The 21,476-nt window shown below is 38.3% G+C and overlaps 1 protein-coding gene across 4 annotated transcripts in view; it reads left to right on the forward strand.

Annotated features, from left to right (window-relative positions):
- SPINK5 (serine peptidase inhibitor Kazal type 5) overlaps nt 1-21,476 on the forward strand; it is an 87,893-nt gene that overhangs the window by 39,396 nt on the left and 27,021 nt on the right. For 3 of the 4 annotated variants that reach the window (XM_020891235.2, XM_070465605.1, XM_020891237.2), the window contains exons 16-25: nt 242-290; nt 4,026-4,153; nt 5,730-5,814; nt 11,271-11,398; nt 13,063-13,147; nt 14,256-14,383; nt 14,974-15,037; nt 17,459-17,586; nt 19,118-19,214; nt 20,685-20,812. In XM_020891235.2, the coding sequence (XP_020746894.2) occupies nt 242-290; nt 4,026-4,153; nt 5,730-5,814; nt 11,271-11,398; nt 13,063-13,147; nt 14,256-14,383; nt 14,974-15,037; nt 17,459-17,586; nt 19,118-19,214; nt 20,685-20,812 (1,020 nt within the window). The remainder of the gene's footprint in view (nt 1-241; nt 291-4,025; nt 4,154-5,729; nt 5,815-11,270; nt 11,399-13,062; nt 13,148-14,255; nt 14,384-14,973; nt 15,038-17,458; nt 17,587-19,117; nt 19,215-20,684; nt 20,813-21,476) is intronic. The other variant, XM_020891236.2, reaches the window with a different exon arrangement.

Genomic DNA, 21,476 nt, shown 5'->3' on the forward strand with positions numbered 1-21,476 from the left:
TGCAAGTTATTTGCTGAGAAGCTAAATAGGTTTCTTTGTTAATTAAGTGATTATTTCTTGAATCCATTCTCTTGAGATGAAATAAATCATTATTATTATTACCCAATAAAATGACACCTACTATAACTGGATCATTGGAGTTGCTTGAGAATAATGAAAGCAATGAATGATTAAGCTGTGAGTGTTAAGAATCTACCATATTAAGATTCGTTTCTTTTCTCTTTTTTCCTGTTTCTTACAGTCGGCAAGAAGACAGAGCAAGAGGAAAGGCTAAAAGAGAAGATACAAAGGTAATTTTCTCACAAATTCTTATCTTATACCCTGACATGATTTCTCTACAATAACACTCTAGGTATCTCATTAGAATAAATGCTCCCCTGTTTAATTTTTATGGGACACAGAAAGACAAATACCATATGATATTGCCTATATGTGGAATCTAAAAAACTGGTACAAAGAAACCTATTTAAAAACCAGAAATAGAGTCACAGATGTAGAAAACAAATTTAAAGTTACCAAGAGGCAAAGTTGGGGGGTAGGGTGGTAAACTGAGAGATTGGGAGTGACATATACACATTACTGTATATAAAAACTGGGATTCCCTGGTGGCTCAGATGGTAAAGCATCTACCTGCAGTGTGGGAGACCCGGGTTCAATCCTGGGGTCAGGAAGATCCCCTGGAGAAGGAAATGGTAACCCACTCCAATACTCTTGCCTAGAAAATTCCATGGATGGAGGAGCCTGGAGGGCTATAATCCATGGGGTTGCAAAGAGTCGGACATGACTGAGCGACTTCATTTCTTTTCTTTTATAAATAAAATAGATAACTAACAGGAACCTTTTCTCCTTTGCTGAGGAAGTCTTACTTATCTCTCCTTGCTATTCTTTGGATCTCTGCATTCAAATGGGTATACCTTTCCTTTTCTCCTTTGCTTTTCACTTCCCTTCATTTCACAGCTATTTGTAAGGGCTCCTCAGACAGCCATTTTGCTTTTTTGCATTCTTTTTTCTTGGGGATGGTCTTGATCCTTGTCTCCTGTACAATGTCATGAACCTCAATCCATAGTTCATCAGGCACTCTGTCTATTGGATCTAGTCCCTTAAATCTATTTCTCACTTCCACTGTATAGTCATAAGGGATTTGGTTTAGGTCATACCTGAATGGTCCAGTGGTTTTCCCTACTTCCTTCAATTTAAGTCTGAATTTGACAATAAGGAGTTTATGATCCAAGCCACAGTCCGCTCCTGGTCTTGCTTTTGCTGACTGTATAGAGCTTCTCCATCTTTGGTGCAAAGAATATAATCAATGTGATTTCAGTGTCAACTATCTGGTGATGTCCATGTGTAGAGTCTTCTGGTGTTGTTGGAAGAGGTTATTTGCTATGACCAGTGCGTTCCCTTGGCAGAACTCTATTAGCCTTTGCCCTGCTTCATTCTGTACTCCAAGGCCAAATTTGCCTGTTACTCCAGGTGTTTCTTGACTTCCTACTTTTGCATTCCAGTCCCCTGTAATGAAAAGGACATCTGTTTTGGGTGTTAGTTCTAGAAGGTCTTTTAAGTCTTCATAGAACTGTTCAGCTTCTTCAGTGTTACTGGTTGGGGCATAGACTTGGATTACCGTGATATTGAATGGTTTGCCTTGGAAACGAACAGAGATCATTCTGTTGTTTTTGAGATTGTATCCATTTCAGACTCTCTTGTTGACTGTGATGGCTACTCCATTTCTTCTAAGGGATTCCTGCCCACAGTAGTAGATGTAATGGTCATCTGAGTTAAATTCACCCATTCCAGTCCATCTTAGTTCACTGATTCCTAGAATGTCAATGTTCACTCCTGTCTTCTCCTGTTTGACCACTTCCAATTTGCCGTGATTCATGGACCTAACATTCCAGATTCATATGCAATATTGCTCTTTACAGCACTGAACCCTACTTCCATCACCAGTCCCATTTGCAACTGGGTAGTGTTTTTGCTTTGGCTCCATCCCTTCATTCTTTCTGGAGTTATTTCTCCACTGATTTCTAGTAGCATGTTGGGCACCTACCGACCTGGGGAGTTCATCTTTCAGTGTCCTATCTTTTTGCCTTTTCATGCTGTTCATGGGGTTCTCAAGGCAAGAATACTGAAGTGGTCTGCCATTCCCTTCTCCAGTGGACCACATTCCATCAGACCTCTCCACCATGACCTGGCGTGGTGCGGTTCATGGGGTCACAAAGAGTCGGACACGGCCGAGTGACTGAACTGACCAGGAACCTACTGTATAGCACAGGGAACTCTCTCTATATATAATTTCAGTTCCATTCAGTCTCTCTGTCGTGTCCATCTCTTTGTGACCTCATGGACTGCAGCACGCCAGGCCTCCCTGTCCATAAAAAACTCCCGGAGTTTACTCAAGCTCATGTCCACTGAGTCAGTGATGTCATCCAACCATCTCATCCTCTGTCGTCCCCTTCTCCTCCTACCTTCAATCTTTCCCAGCATCAGGGTCTTTTCAAATGAGTCAGTTCTTTGCATCAGATGGCTAAAGTATTGGGGTTTCAGCCTCAGCATCAGTCCTTTCAATGGATATTCAGGGTTGATTTCCTATAGGATTGACTGGTTGTTTCTATCTCCTTGTTGTCCTAGGGACAATCAAGAGTCTTCTCCACCATCACAGTTCAAATAGTCTTATAGAAAGTTTATTTTTATTCTATTTCCTAACAAGAGTTGCAAAAGTATAAGCCTAAAAATTTCAGGGGGGAGGGGAGTCAACAGAAATTAAAAGTTTTTCTTTATACTGACTAACTTTCTCAATAACTCTGTTACCTGCAATGATCTTTTTATTAATATTAGTAATTCAGAATTGAAAATTTGTTTTATCCAGAATGTCTAATCAGTTTCTAAAATCCTATAAGTTTTTTTATTAATCTTAACACATTCCTCCTCCTCTCCACTCCCACTGTTATTCTCCTGTTTCAAATATGCATCCTCCAACCCTGGACTCTATCTATCAAGTAACTCTCAGAAAGATGTCAGTTAGTTTCTCCAGGCATCATACTTTCCTATTTGTTCTCCCCAGATCTTTATTTCAGATATGTCATTATTTCTTAGCTTGAAAATGTTTTTTCTCTTCTTTCTCAGCCTTTTAAAGACAAATGGAGACTCTATATTCTTTGGGGGGGGGCACATTCATTTAAAAATGTCCAGGTTTATTGAGATATAACTGAATTACAACATTGGGTAAGTTGAAGGTGTATAGCTTGTTGATTTGGTACCTTATAAATTGGAAAATGCTTGCCACCAAAGCCTTGGTGAACAACTCCATCATGCCACATAATTACATTTGTTTTTTGTGTGGAGAACGTTTAGTCTCTTAGGAACTTTTACATATATAATACAGCATTGTTAACTATAATCACCATGAACTAGAACTTATAACTGCAAGATTGTATCCTTTGATTACTTTCTCTCTCTCTCTCTCACACACACAGTAAACACCATCTAATTCAGTTTCTGTGAATTTGGTTTTGGGGGATTCCACAGATAAGTGGTATTATACAGTATTTGTTTTTCTCTGACTTATTTTACTTAGCATAATACACTCAAGCTTTGTCCAAACTGTTGTAAATGGAAGGATTTCCTTCTTTTTTATGAAGACCTAGTAATATTCTGTTTTTCCAGCAAGGCTCCTCTTTTAGACCTGCTGAATTTCCTCCTCTTTGATCTTTGCTAGCTTTTATAGACTGTGATGTGTGACACGTCATAAACATATATATTTTATTTTGGTCTCCGCCAATTTTATCAGCCTTCCTCTGCACCTCTACTGTAAGCACCCTCAAGAGAATGCTGACGTTAAACATTTTCAGATCCACTATACAGTCAGTACAATTCTGAGTCCACGATAGAGATTTTAAATGCTTACTGATTTACTGCTACATGTAATCACTTTTTTTCCCCTTAACTCTGCATTATTTCTTCTTCATAACAGACAGAAGTGTAGGGAGGGTAGAAAACCACTCTGAGAGTTTCTTTTCTTCATTTTCCAGGAACTCTGCAGTGAGTTTCGGAACCAGGTGAGGAACGGAATGCTCATATGCACCAGGGAGAATGACCCTGTCCGTGGCCCGGATGGCAAAATGCATGGGAACAAGTGTGCCCTGTGTGCAAGCCTGTTGTGAGTGTCCAAGCTCTTCTCTCCCCTTCAATCTCTTCATGATTTATCAGCCCTGAGTCTCAGTTTCTCCATAAATGTGTAGAATATAGACCGTGACTTGAATGCTAGACAATTTCAAAAGCACATGGAAAAGACGTTAACACTGGATCACACAATGACAGTGTTACTCTCTATTCAGCTCTCTTTCTATCTTCTAGCTAGACATGGGAAGAGTCTTAATTTAGTGCAAATATGTTTTTAACACCTGACAATCATCATTTGTAACAAAAAGAAACCAGAAGTTTGATGATCTGGGTGAGATTAACTGTTTGGTCCCCCACCCCTGACATTTGATGATTCTGTGAGTATACTCAGATACTGGTTAAGGAAAAAACCAGCTGAACAGAAGCCTCTGGGGTCAGTTTGTAAACACTTCTAAAATAGCCTAAACAAGAAATGGAAGAGAATGAATTGCATTTATCTTTTCAGGGGCATTACCATGTGCAGGTGAAACAAATACTTTGATAAGTGGCTTACTGTAAGAGAGTGAAATCTATAAGAGGCAGGCCCCATGATGGATGTTTTCTAAAAGTCTCCTTCTTTAGCCATGTCCAGGTCTTCTGTCTGGGCCACTGTTTTTCTGAGTGGAGCCAGAGCTCCACTGTGTAGGACAATACAGAGGTGGATTATTACCACCTCTGCTTCACCTCCTCTTTAGATTCTCAGTCCTCTAGTGAGCCTCACACTAAAATGCTGAAAAATATTTAAATAATATTTTTTTAAAGAAGTGCAGAGTTACTGCCCCTTAACTTTCACATGTCTTGGTCTAAGTATATTCGCATAGTTCCTTAGAGGAGAGATTAACAGGGGGAGTCAATAAAAAGTGCCTGAGAGTCAAGAAATCTGGGTTCTCCTCTTATCTGCTTGATTTGCTAGTGCTGTATTAGATGATGATATTAGATGCGATAAATGCTAAGGATTTTTCCAGCTCTGATATGTCAGTAGAAAATAACAAGAATGTCAGAATTTTAGGCTCACGATTGACCTCAAAATGTTAGTTGTTGAATCTTCTTGGACTTGAATCATTATTATACTCTAAAACTTGAATTTCAATTTGAATATTAATTCCATGAAAATATTAAAATTTTAAATTCTATATTAAAATATGGTTCATTGCCATTATGAGCCCCTCATCTGCTATGGTATCACCCCTTGCTCTCATCATTAATATGGTAATTATTTAGATATAAAAAGCAATTTAAACATTTTTTTAAATTAAAAATTAAAAAGAAAATCAAGGCAACTGTGACTTTTTTCCGGATCATTGATTGAAGTCACTGACTCACCAAAAAAAATACTACCCAAGGTTCACATACTGATAAAAAAGTGTACTAGGTTTATTTTTTTTAAGGATGATTTTAAACTACTGAATTTATCTGCATTATTGGGCAAAGTATTAGTACATCTTGATTGGATAAATTTGTACTGAAGACTAAATCTGACATTTGGTCTGGAATATTCTTACTCCTTTTTAAAATATATTACTGAAGAGAATGAGAAATTGCATTTAGCTTGTATCTTCTGTATTTTATTGCAGCAAACTTGAAGAAGAGAAGAAAAATAATGGCAAGGAAGAAAAGGATAAAGCTAGGTTTGTGAAAGTTAAGAGAGAAGCAGTACAGGTAATTGTTTCACGCCATCAGAGCCACATAAATATTCCATTCTCTCTGGGCAAGGCTCCTGCTTCTGCTGTCCTCAGTGACTCTGCAAACTGAGGAGCTATATTTGGATCCCCATACTTAAGAAGATCCCTTCTTCTTTACTCAGCTTATCTATCTCATATCTGATCTAGTGCTTGTGCATTTAAGAAGATAAATGCACTTTCCTCCACTGACCATGTGAATTATAGTAATCACGGGAAAGATATGTCTGAATGCAAACCAACAGAAGTAGAGTTTAGAGTTTTCTCCACATTGTTTTGTATTAGAATGTTTAGTTTAAAACAAAATCCCAGTTAATTCTCTGTAAGATCTTGAGAAAATTACTTAAAAGCATCTTTAAGCCTCAAGTTTACATTCTACAACATTTCACGTGATGATGACAACAATGATGATGGTCATGGCTATTAATTATGTAGTGGCTACTGTATGACATGTTGTATAGCAATTTTATAACTGATCTTTGTAGTAACCATATAAGGTATAGATTATTTGTATTTTTTTAAAAAAAGGAACTGGAGGCTTAGATAACAAGTTAGGAAATATGTATTTAGTGACTATATATGTGTGTGTATACATACATACATGCACACACACACATGTGCACACACACACACACACACACACAGTAACTTGGGAGCTAACAATTGAACCACATGTTCTGGCTCTGAAGCCTATGACGCTCTTTGGATGTTGCCCCAACCTCCATGTGTGATATTTCTGAAGGCTATGCTTCCAGTCTTCAGCACTCCTTTCCTTTATCTCCCTTGGAAGATCTCATTTCTGACTGTTTTTTCTGCTCTCATCTTTGGTTCCTACTTTGAAGAAAGACTAATTATTTATAAATGTAAGGCAGGTTATTTATGCCACCCAGTGGCTTCTCATCTCACTCAGAGTAAGAACCGATGTCCTTCTAGTGACCGACAATGTTATAAGGAATCTGACCTCTGTCAGCTCTCAGACCCAGTTTCCTGCTCTTCTATCCAGTGCCATGCTGGTCACCTGGTCGCTTCGTGGACATGCCAAGCATTGATTCCTGGCTTTCCAGCCTGTGAACTCAAGAAGAGTGTGGTCAGAGCCCTGGGCTCTGGACTCAGACTGTCAGGGTTCAATACTGGCTGCATCTCCTACCAGTAAGGTCACACAGTTAACACCTATGCATTTTCATCTCGTTTATAAAATAATAATATAGTTATCATTATGTATATTATGTTTATGGAGTCCCCAGAAACCTACCCAAGAATAACAGCAAAGCCCTACACATATTAGGTCCTTAGTATTGTACATACAATGAATTCTACCTTCTATGTGGCTTTCTTCCTACTCGGTCATGAGTGTTCATCTCCACCAGCTGTCAAAATTCTGACCATTTCTCATGACTCAGATTAAGTATTTTCTATTCCTTAAAGATTTTCCCCATTTATTCCATAGATGTAGTAGCTCTATTATTTCTCAACTATACCATTTTAAAATTGTAACATACAGATGCATCTACATATTTTATCCAAAGAAACTAAAACCAGCATTCTAGTTTTTTTTATGGTTTCTCTGACAAATTACCACAAACTTGGTAGCTTAAAACAGCACAAATGTATAATCTTATGATTATTTAGGTTATAATCTGGCATGGATCGCAAGGGGCTAAGTAATAGGGCTGGCTTCCTTCCTGGAATCTCTATGAAAGGTCCTGTTCTTTGCTTTTTCTAGCTTCTGGAGGCTGTTGTTGTTCCTTGATTCCTGGATTTTTTCCATCATCTTCAAAGATGACAACACTGCATCTCTAATTGTTCTCCCTCTTATTTATTTCAAAGACAGGATACAAGAGCCCTATTATTCACATGAGTTTAATTTACAAAACAAAGTGCACATATATTATCATATTTTATGTTTGTCATCATCCAGCTATGGAGGAATACCAGTATTCCCACCTTCAATTATGATTATTCAGTAATCCTTTGACTATTTTACATCAACTTCACATTATTTTATAATTTTACAAGTAGCAGAGCAAACTCTGTCTACTCTCACATAGTCTTACACAAGGTTTACCTTTATTTATTCTATTTCCTAACAACAGCTGCCAAAATATAACTCTAATAATTGTGTTTTCTTTTGGGGGGGGGAATAGTTGACACAGCCTAAAAGTTTGCCTCTAAACTGCCTCATTTTCTTAATAATTTTTTGTTACTTGGAACCATCTTTTTGTTAGTAATTCAGAACTGAAAGTGTTTTATCCATAATGTCTGAAGAGTTTCTAAATCTTCCTAGGTTTTTTGAATTGTCTTAACACAATCTTCCTTCTCTCCATTGCCACTGTTATTCTTCTGTTTCAAATATGCATCTCCCATCTCTGTACTTTATCAAGAAACTCCCAGAAAGTTGTCAGTTTCTCTAGGTATTGTACCTATATTTTTCTCTCCACATATCTTTATTTCAGATATGTATTTCTTAGCTTAGGAATGTCTTTTCTTTTTCAGCCTTTTAAAGACAAAAGAAGGGTCATAATGTTTGTTTTGGGGGCACATTATTTTAATTTAAAAATGTCCAACTTTATTGAGATACAATTGGATTATAACATTGGGTAAATTGAAGGTGTATACGCTGGACACTTATAAATTGAAAAATGTTTGTCACCATAGTATTAGCAAAAGTTCCATCATGTCACATAATTGCAACTGTTTTCTGTATGGAGAATATGGAATCTTTTAGGAACTTTTAAGTATATAATACAGTATTCTTAACTATAATCACCATGAACTAGAATGTATTCATCTTATATCTGCAAGTTTGTACTTCTGACTATCTTCTCTCTCGCTCACACATACACACACACAAACACACCTGTAGCCACCATCTGCTTTCTATTTCTGTGAATTTTGGCTTTTGGGGATTCTACAGATAAGTGATACCATACAGTATTTGTCTTTCTCTGATTTATTTTACTTAGCATAATACACTCAAGTTGTTTTTACTCTATGATATGACATTTAACAATCTAACATATGATGTTTATTGATATAGTAATGAATTGACAGTTAAGGAGATTAAAGGAGAGAGAGATCAAGGCCAATAGGTCAAGGCCAACAATACTCTGTCACATAGTCTTACTGCTATACACTATAATGCCTACTAAATTTATATTATTTCAGCTTCATAACTCATTTTTTTAAAAATTTTGTTTTTAAATTTTGGGGGCTGTGCTGGGTCTTCATTGCTGCTCGGACTTTTCTCGTTGTGGTGCACAGGCTTCTGGTGGCTTCTCGTTGCAGAGCAGAGGCTTTAGGGCACATGGGCTTCAGCAGTTGCAGCATATGGGCTCAGTAGTTATGGCTCCCAAGCTCTAGGGCACAGGCTCCATAGCTGTGACATACAGGCTTAGTTGCTCTGTGGCATGTGGGATCTTCCCAGAACAAGAGATCGAACCCATGTCTCCTGCATTGTGGGAGTTTTTTTAAATTTTTTAAAAATTTTATTTATTTTAATTGGAGGCTAATTACTTTACAATATTGTGGTGGTTTTTACCATTCAGTGACATGAATCTGCCATGGGTAAACATGTGTCCCCCATCCTGAACCCCCCCCCCAACCTCCCTCCCCATCCCATCCCCCTGGGTCTTCCCAGTGCACCAGCCCTGAGCACTTGTCTCATGCATTGGACCTGGACTGGCGATCTATTTCACATATGATAATATACATGTTTCAATGCTATTCTCTCAAATCATCCCACCCTTGCCTTCTCCCACAGAGTCCAAAGTCTGTTCTTTATATCTATGTCACTTTTACTGTCTCACGTATAGGGTCATTGTTACCGTCTTTCTAAATTCCATATATATGCGTTCATATACTGTGTTGGTGTTTTTCTTTCTGACTTACTTCACTCTGTGTAATAGGCTCCAGTTTCACCCACCTCATTAGACCTGGTTCAAATGTGTTCTTTTTAATAGCTGAGTAATATTCCACTGTGTATATGTACCACAAGTTTCTTATCCATTCATCTGCTGATGGCCATCTAGGTTGCTTCCATGTCCTGGCTATTATAAACAGTGCTGCAATGAACATTGGGGTACATGTGTCTCTTTAAATTCTAGTTTCCTCAGTGTGTATGCCCAGCAGTGGGATTTCTGGGTCATATGGCAGTTTTATTTCATTTTTTAAGGAATCTCCACACTGTTCTCCATAGTGGCTATACTAGTTTGCATTCCCACTAAGTGTAATCCCTCAGTGTAAGAGGGTTCCCTTTCTCCACACCCTCTCCAGCATTTATTGTTTCTAGAGTTTTTGATAGCAGCCATTCTGACTGGCATGAGATGGTACCACATTGTGGTTTTGATTTGCATTTCTCTGATAATGAGTGATGTTGAGCATCTTTTCATATGTTGGCTAGCCATCTGCATGTTGTCTTTGGAGAAATGTCTGTTTAGTTCTTTGGCCCATTTTTAGATTGGGTCGTTTATTTTTCTGGTATTGAGCTGCATGAGCTGCTTGTATATTTTTTGAGATTAATTCTTTGTCAGTTGCTTCATTTGCTATTATTTTCTCCCATTCTGAATACTGTCTTTTCACCTCACTTATAGTTTCCTTCATTGTGCAAAAGCTTTTAAGTTTCATTAGGTCCCATTTGTTTATTTTTGCTTTTATTTCCATGGGTCTAGAAGATCTTGCTGTGATTTATGTCAGAGAGAATACACTCATTTTACCCAAATTGTAAATGGCAGGATTTCCTTCTTTCTCATGAAGGCCCAATAATATTCTAAGTTTTCCTAGGAATACTCCCCTTCTAGGCCTGTTGAGTCTCCTCCCCTTTGGTGTTCCTAGCTTTTATAGTGGAGAAGGCAATGGCACCCCACTCCAGTGCTCTTGCCTGGAAAATCCCATGGACAGAGGAGCCTGGTAGGCTGCAGTCCATGGGGTCGCGAAGGGTCGGACACAACTGAGCGACTTCACTTTAACTTTTCACTTTCATGCATTGGAGAAGGAAATGGCAACCCACTCCAATGTTCTTGCCTGGAGAATCCCAGGGAGTGGGGAGCCTGGTGGGCTGCCGTCTATGGGGTCGCACAGAGTCGGACACGACTGAAGCGACTTAGCAGCAGCAGCAGCACCTTTTATAGACTGTGATGTGTGACACATCATAAACATATATATTTTATATTGGTCTCCACCAATTTTATCAGCCTTCCTCTGCACCTCTATTGTAAGCACCCTCAAGAGGATGCTGATGTTAAACATTTTCAGATCCACTATAGAGTCAGCACAATTTTGAGTCCACGAAAGAAACTTTTTAAATGCTTTTGATTTACTGCTACATGTAATCACTTTTCTTTTTTCTTCTTACTCTGCATTAGTTATTCTTCAAAACAGACAGAAGTGTAGAGAGAGTAGAAAACCATTCTCTGAGAGCATATTTTCTTCCTTTTCCAGGAACTCTGCAGTGAGTTTCAGAACCAGGTGAGGAACGGAATGCTCATATGCACCAGGGAGAATGACCCTGTCCGTGGCCCGGATGGCAAAATGCATGGGAACAAGTGTGCCCTGTGTGCAAGCCTGTTGTGAGTGTCCAAGCTCTTCTCTCCCCTTCAATCTCTTCATGATTTATCAGCCCTGAGTCTCAGTTTCTCCATAAATGTGTAGAATATAGACTATTACTTGGATGCTAGACAATTCTAAAAGCATGTGGAAAAGACATTAAGTAATACTGAATCACAGTGACAATGTTTTTCTCTATTCAGCTCTCTCTCTTCGTCTATCTGAGGCATAGGAAGAGTCTTAATTTAATGCAAATATATTTTGACACCTGACAATCATAATTTGTAACAAAAAGAGACCAGAAGTTTGATGATTGATCTGGGTGAGATTAACTGTTTTTAACACTTGACAATCCTCATTCATAACAAAAAGCAGAAATTGGATGATCTGGGTGGGGTTATCTCTTTGGTTCTTCTCCCATCCCTGACATTTTATGACTCTTGAGTGTATTCAGATACTGGCTAAGGGAAAACGAGCTGAACAGAGGTCTCTGTGATCAGTGTGAAAACACTTCTAAAATAGCCTGAACAAGAAATGGAATAGAATGGATTACATTTATCTTTTCAGGGGCATTACCATATGCATTATTACCATATGAAATTGTAAAGATTGAAAGCCTTAAGACTTAGGGCCACATAATAGATGTTTACTGAACTGTCTTCTTTTTAAGCAACATCCATGTTCCTCTGGGTCACTGTTTTCCTGAGTGGGGCCAGAGCTCCACTGTGTGGGACAAGATAGAAGTGCAATCATTATCACCTCTGATTCTACTCCTTAGAGTCTCAGTCCTCTAGTGAGCCCCACACTAAAACAAATGCTGAAAAAAATACTTAAATAGTATATCTGTTTAAAGAGGTGCAGAGTTATTGCCCCTTAACTTTCACTGTTTTGGTCTAATATAAGTATATTCACATAGTTCCTTAGAGGAGAGATTAATAGAGGTAGCCAGTAGATTAAACAGTGCCTGAGATTCAAGAAATCAGGGCTCTCCTCTCACATGGTTGATATGCTAGTGCTGTATTAATGACTATACTAGATGTAATATATGCTAAGGATTTTTCCAGTTCTGATAATGGTACATGTCAGTAGAAAATAGCTAGAATGCCAAAATCTTAGGCTTATGATTTCCCTCAAAATATCAGCTGTCAAATCTTCTTGGACTTGAATCATTATTATACTCTAAAACTTGAATTCAAAATTGGATATTAATCCATTAAAATAATATTTAAATTATTAAATTAAATTTATTAAATAAATTAATAAATTTAATTTAATCTTATAGTGAGACATGGTTTATTTTGATTATGGGTCCATCATCAGATTGTATCACTCCTTAGTCTCATCATTGTAATTATTTAGATAGCAATTTTGAAAAATCAAGGCAATTGTTGCTCTTTTTCAGATCATTGATTGAAGTCACTGACTGGTAGAAAAAAGTCCACCCAAGGGTCACATACTGATAAAAAAAATATCAGTTTTGTATTTTTAAGGGCAATTGTTAACTGCTGAAGTTATCTGCATTACTGGGCAAAGTATTAGCACCTCTTGATCGGATAAATTTGTACTGAAGACTGAATCTGATTTTTGGTCTGGAAAACTCTCATTCCTTCTTAAAATATATTACCAAAGAGAATGGAAAACTGAATCTAGTTTGTATCATCTTTTTTTTTTTTTTTTTTAATTGCAGCAGACTTGAAGAAGAGAAGAAAAATGCTGGCAAGGAAGAAAAGGAGAAAGCAGAGACTGAGAAAGTTAAGAGAGAAGCAGTAGAGGTAACTGTTTCAGATCCTTAGAGCCGCATGAACACCCCATTCTCTCTGGGCAAGGGAGAGACAGACCCCATGTACTAGTTTTTTTATGGTTTCTCTGAAAAAATTACCAGAAATGTACTGATATAAAACATTACAAACTTATGATTTTATGATTGTTTAGGTTATAACTCTGACATGGACCCAAGTGGCTAAATCACAGGGTTGGCAGGGCTGTGTTCCTTTCTGGAATCCACAGGAGGGCCTGTCTCTCTGCTTTTTCTAGCTTCTAGAGGCCTTTCATGTGCTTTGGGTCTTGGACTTTTCCCATCATCCTTAAACACTGCATTTCTAGTTGTTCTCCTGTAAGTACAGCTCCCTCTCACTGTGCAGTCTTAACTCGTCCAGTTTTAAGGTTTGATGCTTGTGATTTCATTGGGCACACTAAGATAATCCATGATAATATCTCCATCTCTAGGTCCTTAACTTATTCACATCTGCAAAGTCCCCTTTGCTCTGTAACATATTCACAGGTCCTGGATATCAAGACTTGGACAGAGATTTCGGGTCAGGAGCTAATTAATATTCTGCCAATCACAAACTGCTTTATGAAAGGGACAATAAATTACTGTTTTTATTTTATTTTATTTTTATGTATTCAGTATATCACAGCTGTTGGCATGTGAATCTTTTTTTTTTCATTTATTTTTATTAGTTGGAGGCTAAGTACTTTACAACATTGCAGTGGTTTTTGTCATACATTGAAATGAATTAGCCATGGATTTACATGTATTCCCCATCCCGGTCCCCCCTCCCACCTCCCTCTCCACCCGATCCCTCTGGGTCTTCCCAGTGCACCAGGTCCGAGCACTTGTCTCATGCATCAGTGCCTAGCCCAGAAGAATATTTGAATTAAGTTGAAGGTTTTCAAATGAGATAAGTGACAGTAATCTTATATTCCAAATAATGTGCAAACTCAGCATCTGAAAAGTGTCTTGTCCAGTATCGACCTTCTGTGTCACCATCTTGATGCATCCATTATGTTTGGGGCATCCTAGTTTTCAAAGGGGTAACATGGAGGAAGCATTCAGTATTTCATTACCTGATGCTTAGCTCCTCCCTCATTTGGCAGGAGCTGTGCAGTGAATATCGTAACTACATGAGGAATGGACAACTTCCATGCACCAGAGAGAACGACCCCATTGAGGGCCCTGACGGGAAAATCCACGGCAACACTTGCTCCATGTGTGAGGCCTTCTTGTGAGTAGGCTGCGGTCACTGCTCCTCCTAAGCGCCAGAGAGGACAGGCCTGTGGTGGGCGAGAGAGAGCATGTTGAAGGCTTCCTCTCTGAGGCAGACAGTGAAGGCGACCTTTTCACTGAGTTTGGGGATTTACGATTACAAAGCTGTCTATAGTGCATTTCTTTGTAATGTTCTCAGTGTTCCGAAAGGTACCTGAATTGCTATTAAGGGGGGACCGTGTACTAGGGGGAAATTCCCCCAGAGTTAATGGCCTACACGGATTGGCCATTTTCGTTCTGCGTACATACTATCATGAATAATCCAAAGATGTAATCATTGGGTGCTAACACATTGAAAGTACCCTATCGTCTCATCAATTTTTTAAGCATCCTCATTGCTTCCTGGAAGAAGGACCACATCTTTGTTTTCCAAAAGAAGTAGAGCAGTGAAAATTCATTTACTGGTTGACCACAACACCTGTGTCTTTAGGTAACACTAAAAATAAGAGGTGTAGAAGTAATGGAATATATCTATCTAGAGAGATCCCCTTTAGGATAATACGTACTGGGTACTAGGAATGGATTGATCCCCCTGCCTTTCTCTTACAGCCAGCAAGAAGCAAAAGAAAAAGCAGCAGCTAAATCCAGAAAAGCTAAGAGAGAAGCTGAAAAGGTGGTTATCCTGGAAGCTTCATACCACAATGAAGCTTTGTAGTTTCTCTTTAAAAATAACTCATGGGATCACTGAAGGCCTATGTGCGAGAACTCAAGGTTCAGTTAGTCCAGGGGTTGATAAAATTTTCTTAAAGAGTAAGACAGTAGATATTTTAGGTTGCGACTATTTGGTCTCTGTCACGACTACTCAACTCTACTACTGTAGCTCTAAAGCAGCCATGGATAATATGCAAATACATGGGCATTTATTTTGCATAAACAAAAATTTCCAGTAACTTTTTATTTATACAAAAAGGTGGTGGGCCAGGTTTTGCTCACAGGCCATAGTCTACAAACTTCTAATTTACTCCTTTGCCCTATTTTTAAATGAAGATTTAAAATCCAGAGGAAGAACTTGCGTACAAAGGTAATGAGAGTATTGTATCAGAATCTTGAAAAATGGGAACAACAGAATTCAAACTTGGACTTCATGACACCAAATCCTAGCATTACTTCTACACAACATGGAGCTTTAGATGAACACATCTGGTCAAACCAGAAGTGTCCCTTGCTTTCATTATTTCTGGGGCCAGCATTTGGGTAAAAATTAGAGCAACATTCCCAAATAATATTTTCTTGGTTCCAAAAGGACTGACTCCAGGTAGATTTTTCCAGGTTGTAGTCACTTCCTTGCCCCCATCAAAAACTATTGATGTTAAAACTAATCTCTAATGAAATATCACTTGGAATTCTGAATGATTTGTTTGTTTTACAACTGTATTTCCCACAATTGAGAATCTGAATTTTTAAAATATTAGCTCATATGCTTTCCTTTTCAACATCAACAGGAGACTAGTCTTGAGCATCAGATGATTTCTGATTTCACATTAGCTACTACAAATAAACTATCCTCTCATATTCTTTTGCTAAATATGACCAGTTAGGGAACCTGGTCGTGAACCTTGCAGCAGAGCTAGGAAAAGCTCACTCTTGTCTCCACTGAGTTTTGACTTGAACTAAAAGATACAGAAAAAAATATAGTCTTACTTGCCATCAGTAATTAATTATATATGATCTTAAGTATTTGCTTATTCTATCTCAATTCCTCATAAATTTACTGAGTACTTCTGAGATGTCAGTCATTTTAGATATGTGTAGAAATATACTATCTCACATTATTGTCATAACAATTCAGCACATGTACTGAATACTTCATATTGGCAATTATTATTTTAACTGTGTGGAATAAATATTATTTTCATTTTATAGAAGAGGCTGTTGAGGCACAGACAGGGCAAGACCCCTCCTTACCCAAGGTCTCTGGGAAACAGATTAGAATTCTAACCAACAATATTAAATAGCCATCAACACACTGGCTTTGTCTGGACACACCTGGAATATCATGTTAAATTCTTTAGGAAAGGGAAAGAAATCAGAATGAGAAATGATGCAAATGACTGAAAAAGACTGGAACAGAATGATTGAAGTATTGGGGGGGTGCTTTGCTATGGGAGAAGGACAAGAGGACTTTCTCCAGATACTTGAAGGAGTCTGTGTGGAAGAAAAAAAATATTCTCTGTTTTTCTGAGTGAAGTAAGATATGTTGACTTTGCCTACTGGTTTGAAGGAACATACTCATCCTATTTGCAATGACATCTTAGAAAAATAAAACCCTATGAATAAGGATCCTAAAGGAATTATTAGAGTTCCTTTTCAAGATCCTCCTAAGTAGCACATGACTAATTTCTGGGAATGATCTAATAGAAATTCTGGAATTTGTAGCTCAGTTGATAAAGAATCTGCCTGCAGTGCAGAAGACCCAGGTTCGAACCCTGGGTTGGGATGATCCCCTGGAGAAGGAAATGGCAACTCACTCCAGTATCCTTGCCTGGAAAATCTCATGGACAGAGGAGCCTGGTGGGCTGCAGTCCATGGGGTCTCAAACAGTCGGGCACGACTGAGCGACTAACACTAATGAACTCCTTATCACTACAGGTGTTCCAGTGCAAATTACACAACTTATTGGCTGGTATGACATAAAGGGGATTATCAAGTGAACTTCCAAGTTCTACCTAAACCTTAATTCTTTCAAATTCTATGCTATATACAGTGTTCTTATTGCATTATAATATAATAGAGATAAAGTCTTGATTAAGAACTGTATCCAATCCTCTGAGAACCCAGTTTATTAAGAGATTCTTGCTTATGTGTGACTGCCAGGTTCAGTCTGGACTTGAAAGCTAAATCTCAAGGGAAAAAAAACAAGTACTCTTTTTAAGTCCTGTGGTCTTTGTAGGAATTGAACAAAACAACTGCCAGAAAGAAACATTCATAGGTCATTTTCATTTTCCTTTTTTTCCCCCAGGAAGCACTTAGTAGGGATCCAGCAGAGTTATTTTCAAGAAAATATCCAAGCTCTTGCCTTTTCTCCTCCTTTTAGGATGCATGCAGTGAATTTCGGAGCCTTCTTCAAAATGGAAATCTTTTCTGCACTCGAGAAAATGACCCTGTGCGTGGCCCAGATGGCAAGACCCACGGCAACAAGTGCGCCATGTGCAAAGCAGTCTTGTGAGTATGCAGATGAAGTCCATGCTGTGGGTGGCAGAGCAGGGAGGATAATATATAGTGTTGGTCCTTTCCTCACATGTATTGTAAAAGCAACAAATGATCATGTGCAAATCATTTTAGGGCGACTCTTTCTTTACAGAGGCTCAGATTCACAATTCTAGAAACAGATGACCAAGCTTTTACACTACACTCTCCATTAGCTCTGGGGCGCTGCCTCACAGCGGATCACACCATCTTTCTTGATAAAATTCTAAGTCCTTTGCTGTCAGGTGGATCCCTTCTTTGGATTATTTTGTAATCCCCATCGGAAAGAACGCACAGATCTTACTATCAATCTAACTCCTCTACCTACATTTTTTAAAAGATCACATTTTTTAGGAAATTAAAGATAGTTGTTTACACAAGGTTTGGAAGTACATCTGAAATATTTGTCATTTAACAGTCATTTGATGAACATCTAGAATGTTTAAGTGTATGACGGTTATAGAAAGATGAATGAAATAGTATTACCAGAAATTATATAGTTCAGTAAGGATTAGACATGGGAATAAATTAATATAATACAAAGGAGTAATTGCTAAATGAAAAATGATGTATGCAATGTGTTATGGTAGTTCAGGAAAGGGAGAGTTAATAGAAAGTTTTATGGAGGGATAAAACTGGATCTGGTACTTTGGATAATATGTGAACAGTACAGGAAGGAATGAGGATAAAACAGGGAACAGCATAGGTAAAATCTAAAATTAGGGAAGGTGTAGTATGTACGTAAAAGAGCAAGTCATGTTAGTTAGAACTTATCCACTTCACCAGCTTTGAATGCCAGATCATGGATTTTGAAGTCAATTCTATATATAGTGGCAAGCTGCTAAAATTTTTCAGCTAGGAAAGTAAGTGGCATAAATGTGGTTTTTTTTTTTTTTTTTTTTTTTTTGGAAGATTCATGTTAGCAGTAAAAAGAAAAGCAAGGTACCAAAATTCAGAATGCTGTTGGTGGTAGTAGGGAATTACAGTGATCCAGCAAGAGGTAACTAGAGCACAGAGCTAGAACAGAAGGTGAGTACATCAACATGGGAGACACAGGAAAGTGAAACCAATGTAAACAGCTATGTGAGCTAAAGAAGAGGGAACAGTTAGGGATGGCTCAGCGTCTTGTTCTTTCTGAAGAAGAAAGAACACATTCGGTAGAGGAGATACTTACATTGGGACCTCTTTGATATGAGGTATTTGAGAGAAATCCCTCTGGAGATTCACATGAGCATTTACAAAATGCTAATTAATTGCTCACCAAGTCTTGCTTGTGGTTCCATAAATGTTGGTTTTTTCCTACTGCAATAAGAGTCTTCCAGGCAAAAGGATGCAACATAATGCATTTTTCTATTTTCAAAGAAGAGGGCCTGCAATGTAACAGATGTTCAATAAATGCTGGTGAATTCTATAAAAATCTAACTGGGTCATAGGATGAGAAACTCATAGAAATGCATTCCACTCTCTGTAATCTATTATTCCCTACCTCCCACCTTCTAATTTTCAGCCAGAAAGAAGATGAAGAAAGAAAGAGAAAAGAGGAGGAAGATCAGCGGAATGCTGCGGGCCATGGCTCCAGTGGTGGTGGACAAGGGAAAGCAAAGGTGAGAGCCGCCTCTGAGTTCCACAACCAGAGTGGGCTCCACTCAGTGGTACTGGGGCCAGGGCAGAGCCTGTGGTCAAGGGCTATGAGCGTACACAGTGCTGAGCTGGAGAGCTTCCTTGGAAGGACAGGGGACTTTCCCTTATGATTGCAGAATAATACCCAAGCAATTTTTAGTTTCTCTAGGGCTCACTCTGACTTCTCTGCACTTGAAAATAATTAACATGATGTCCTGATCCCAGCCTTCTGACTCTTTCTATCATCTAGCTTTGAAGCCAATACATGATCCGACGAGAGTAAGTGGCATAAATGTAATGATGTTCCACATCCTGTGCTCTTCAGTTCCTTTCTTTATGTTCTCTTTCTGACTGGAGCCACTTTTTGGAGGTATATTTGCTATTGTTCCAAGACAGGATAATATGGTGAAAGAGCATAGGTTTTTGAGTCAGATAGTCTGGGGTATGATCCTACCTTTGCCACCTGGACTTGCAAAGCATCGAATAAATCACTTCATCTCACTCAACTCTATATTTTCTCTTACTTAGCAGTACTCTTATAGGGATACAGTAACTTAGGCAAGTGTTGGCACATTTCCTGAGACATTTTAAAAGTCATTATGACAATGTTGCATACAAGCCCACTCCTCAGGCACGTGAACACAACTACTAAGATCACAGACACCTTGTCTTTAGCTGTATGACCTTGTCACAGCCATCTTATCTCTAGTCATATGGCCTGGGGATGTCAAGACTCTCTCTCTGCCTCCAGATCTGACATAGGCCCAGTGTTTGCCTTTGAAAAATTTTGGCTTTTCTGTTTGTGCATATTTTCTCCTGTAGGAGGTTGAGTTCTTACTCTCAAGTATAGACTTGTTAAGACCCTTTGTCTATCTTGTCTGTAATTTATTCAAGCCTGACTTCTTCGGCATTTTACATGATTTTATGCCTTCTCTTAGCACTTCTTTCTCTCTCCTATCTACATTAGAGGTCAGCATTTTTTTTTTTTCTTTTCTGTAAAAGGCCAGATAGCAAATATTTTAAGCATTGCGGGTTACACAGTTTCTGTTACAATTATTCAACTCTGCCACGTCTAGGGGAAATCAGCCATAAATAATACTTAAATGAAGGAGTGAAGGTGTGTTTTAAGTTTTATATATAAAACTTCCTATATAAGGACAGCAGGACAGATTAGTGTTGTAGGCTATAGTCTGCTGACCCTTGATCTATGCGATTAAATCCCAGCCAGCTTTATAATTTCCATGTGTAAAACCTTAAAAGCAACATTACCCATGAGAGCTGACCTCTTAGAATATGGATGATTCCAGCCCCTCTTCTGTTGACAGCAATCCTAGGTGTTACATGCTGTATAAGAGGAGATAGATAAGAACTTCTGACTCAGATTATTTAACAAACTTAATAAACATACAAGAGACCAAGTCATCCAGGAGGCCTGCTCTCTTTTCCCTTTTCAGGACCAATGTGCTGAGTATCGGGAAAAAATGAAAGATGGAAAACTCAGCTGCACTCGCGAGAGTGATCCTGTCCGTGATGCAGACGGCAAATCATACAACAACAAGTGTACCATGTGTAAAGAGATATTGTAAGTACTTTTCTCAACCTGCTTGTCTAAAGATAGCCACATATTCCTCCTGAATTAATGGCTGTTTCTCATTTGCCTGTAGTTTCTTTCATGAAAACTACCCTTTCTGTTAATTCTCAAATATTATCTCCTTCTCTAGCATCCCCTAAGGAACAATGAGCCCAAGAAAGGGCAGCTGACCAGTGGCTGATTCCTACTCTATTTTGTGTCACAATTCTGTGAACTGTAAGCCACTGGAGATTTTTGATCAGATCCGTGACTGTAAATTGAATTCCACCAGACTGAATCATTACAGGTGGTCTCTTTTTCCTAGCATTTTGTTAAGGTTTCATGACTTTATATTTGTTTGAATCTTCAGGATACAGTGACTACCACTTCCCTATTTTTATTTTTAATTGAAGGATAATTGCTTTACAGTATTTTATAGGTTTCTACCAAACATCAACATCAATCAGCCATAGGTTTACCCATGTCCCCTTTCATTTGAATATTCCTCCCACCTCCCTCCCCTCTAGGTTGTTTGAAAGAAATGAAACTCAAATTGAGCCCCAGTTTGAGTTCCCTGAGTCATATAAAAACCTATTTCTTATATATGAAAAGGGAGCTCCCTAAAATACACACACACACATACTCATGTTATATATATTCATATACATTCCTTTTA

Source organism: Odocoileus virginianus, chromosome 3 (assembly GCF_023699985.2).
Source record: "Odocoileus virginianus isolate 20LAN1187 ecotype Illinois chromosome 3, Ovbor_1.2, whole genome shotgun sequence".
NCBI classification, from domain to species: domain Eukaryota; kingdom Metazoa; phylum Chordata; class Mammalia; order Artiodactyla; family Cervidae; genus Odocoileus; species Odocoileus virginianus.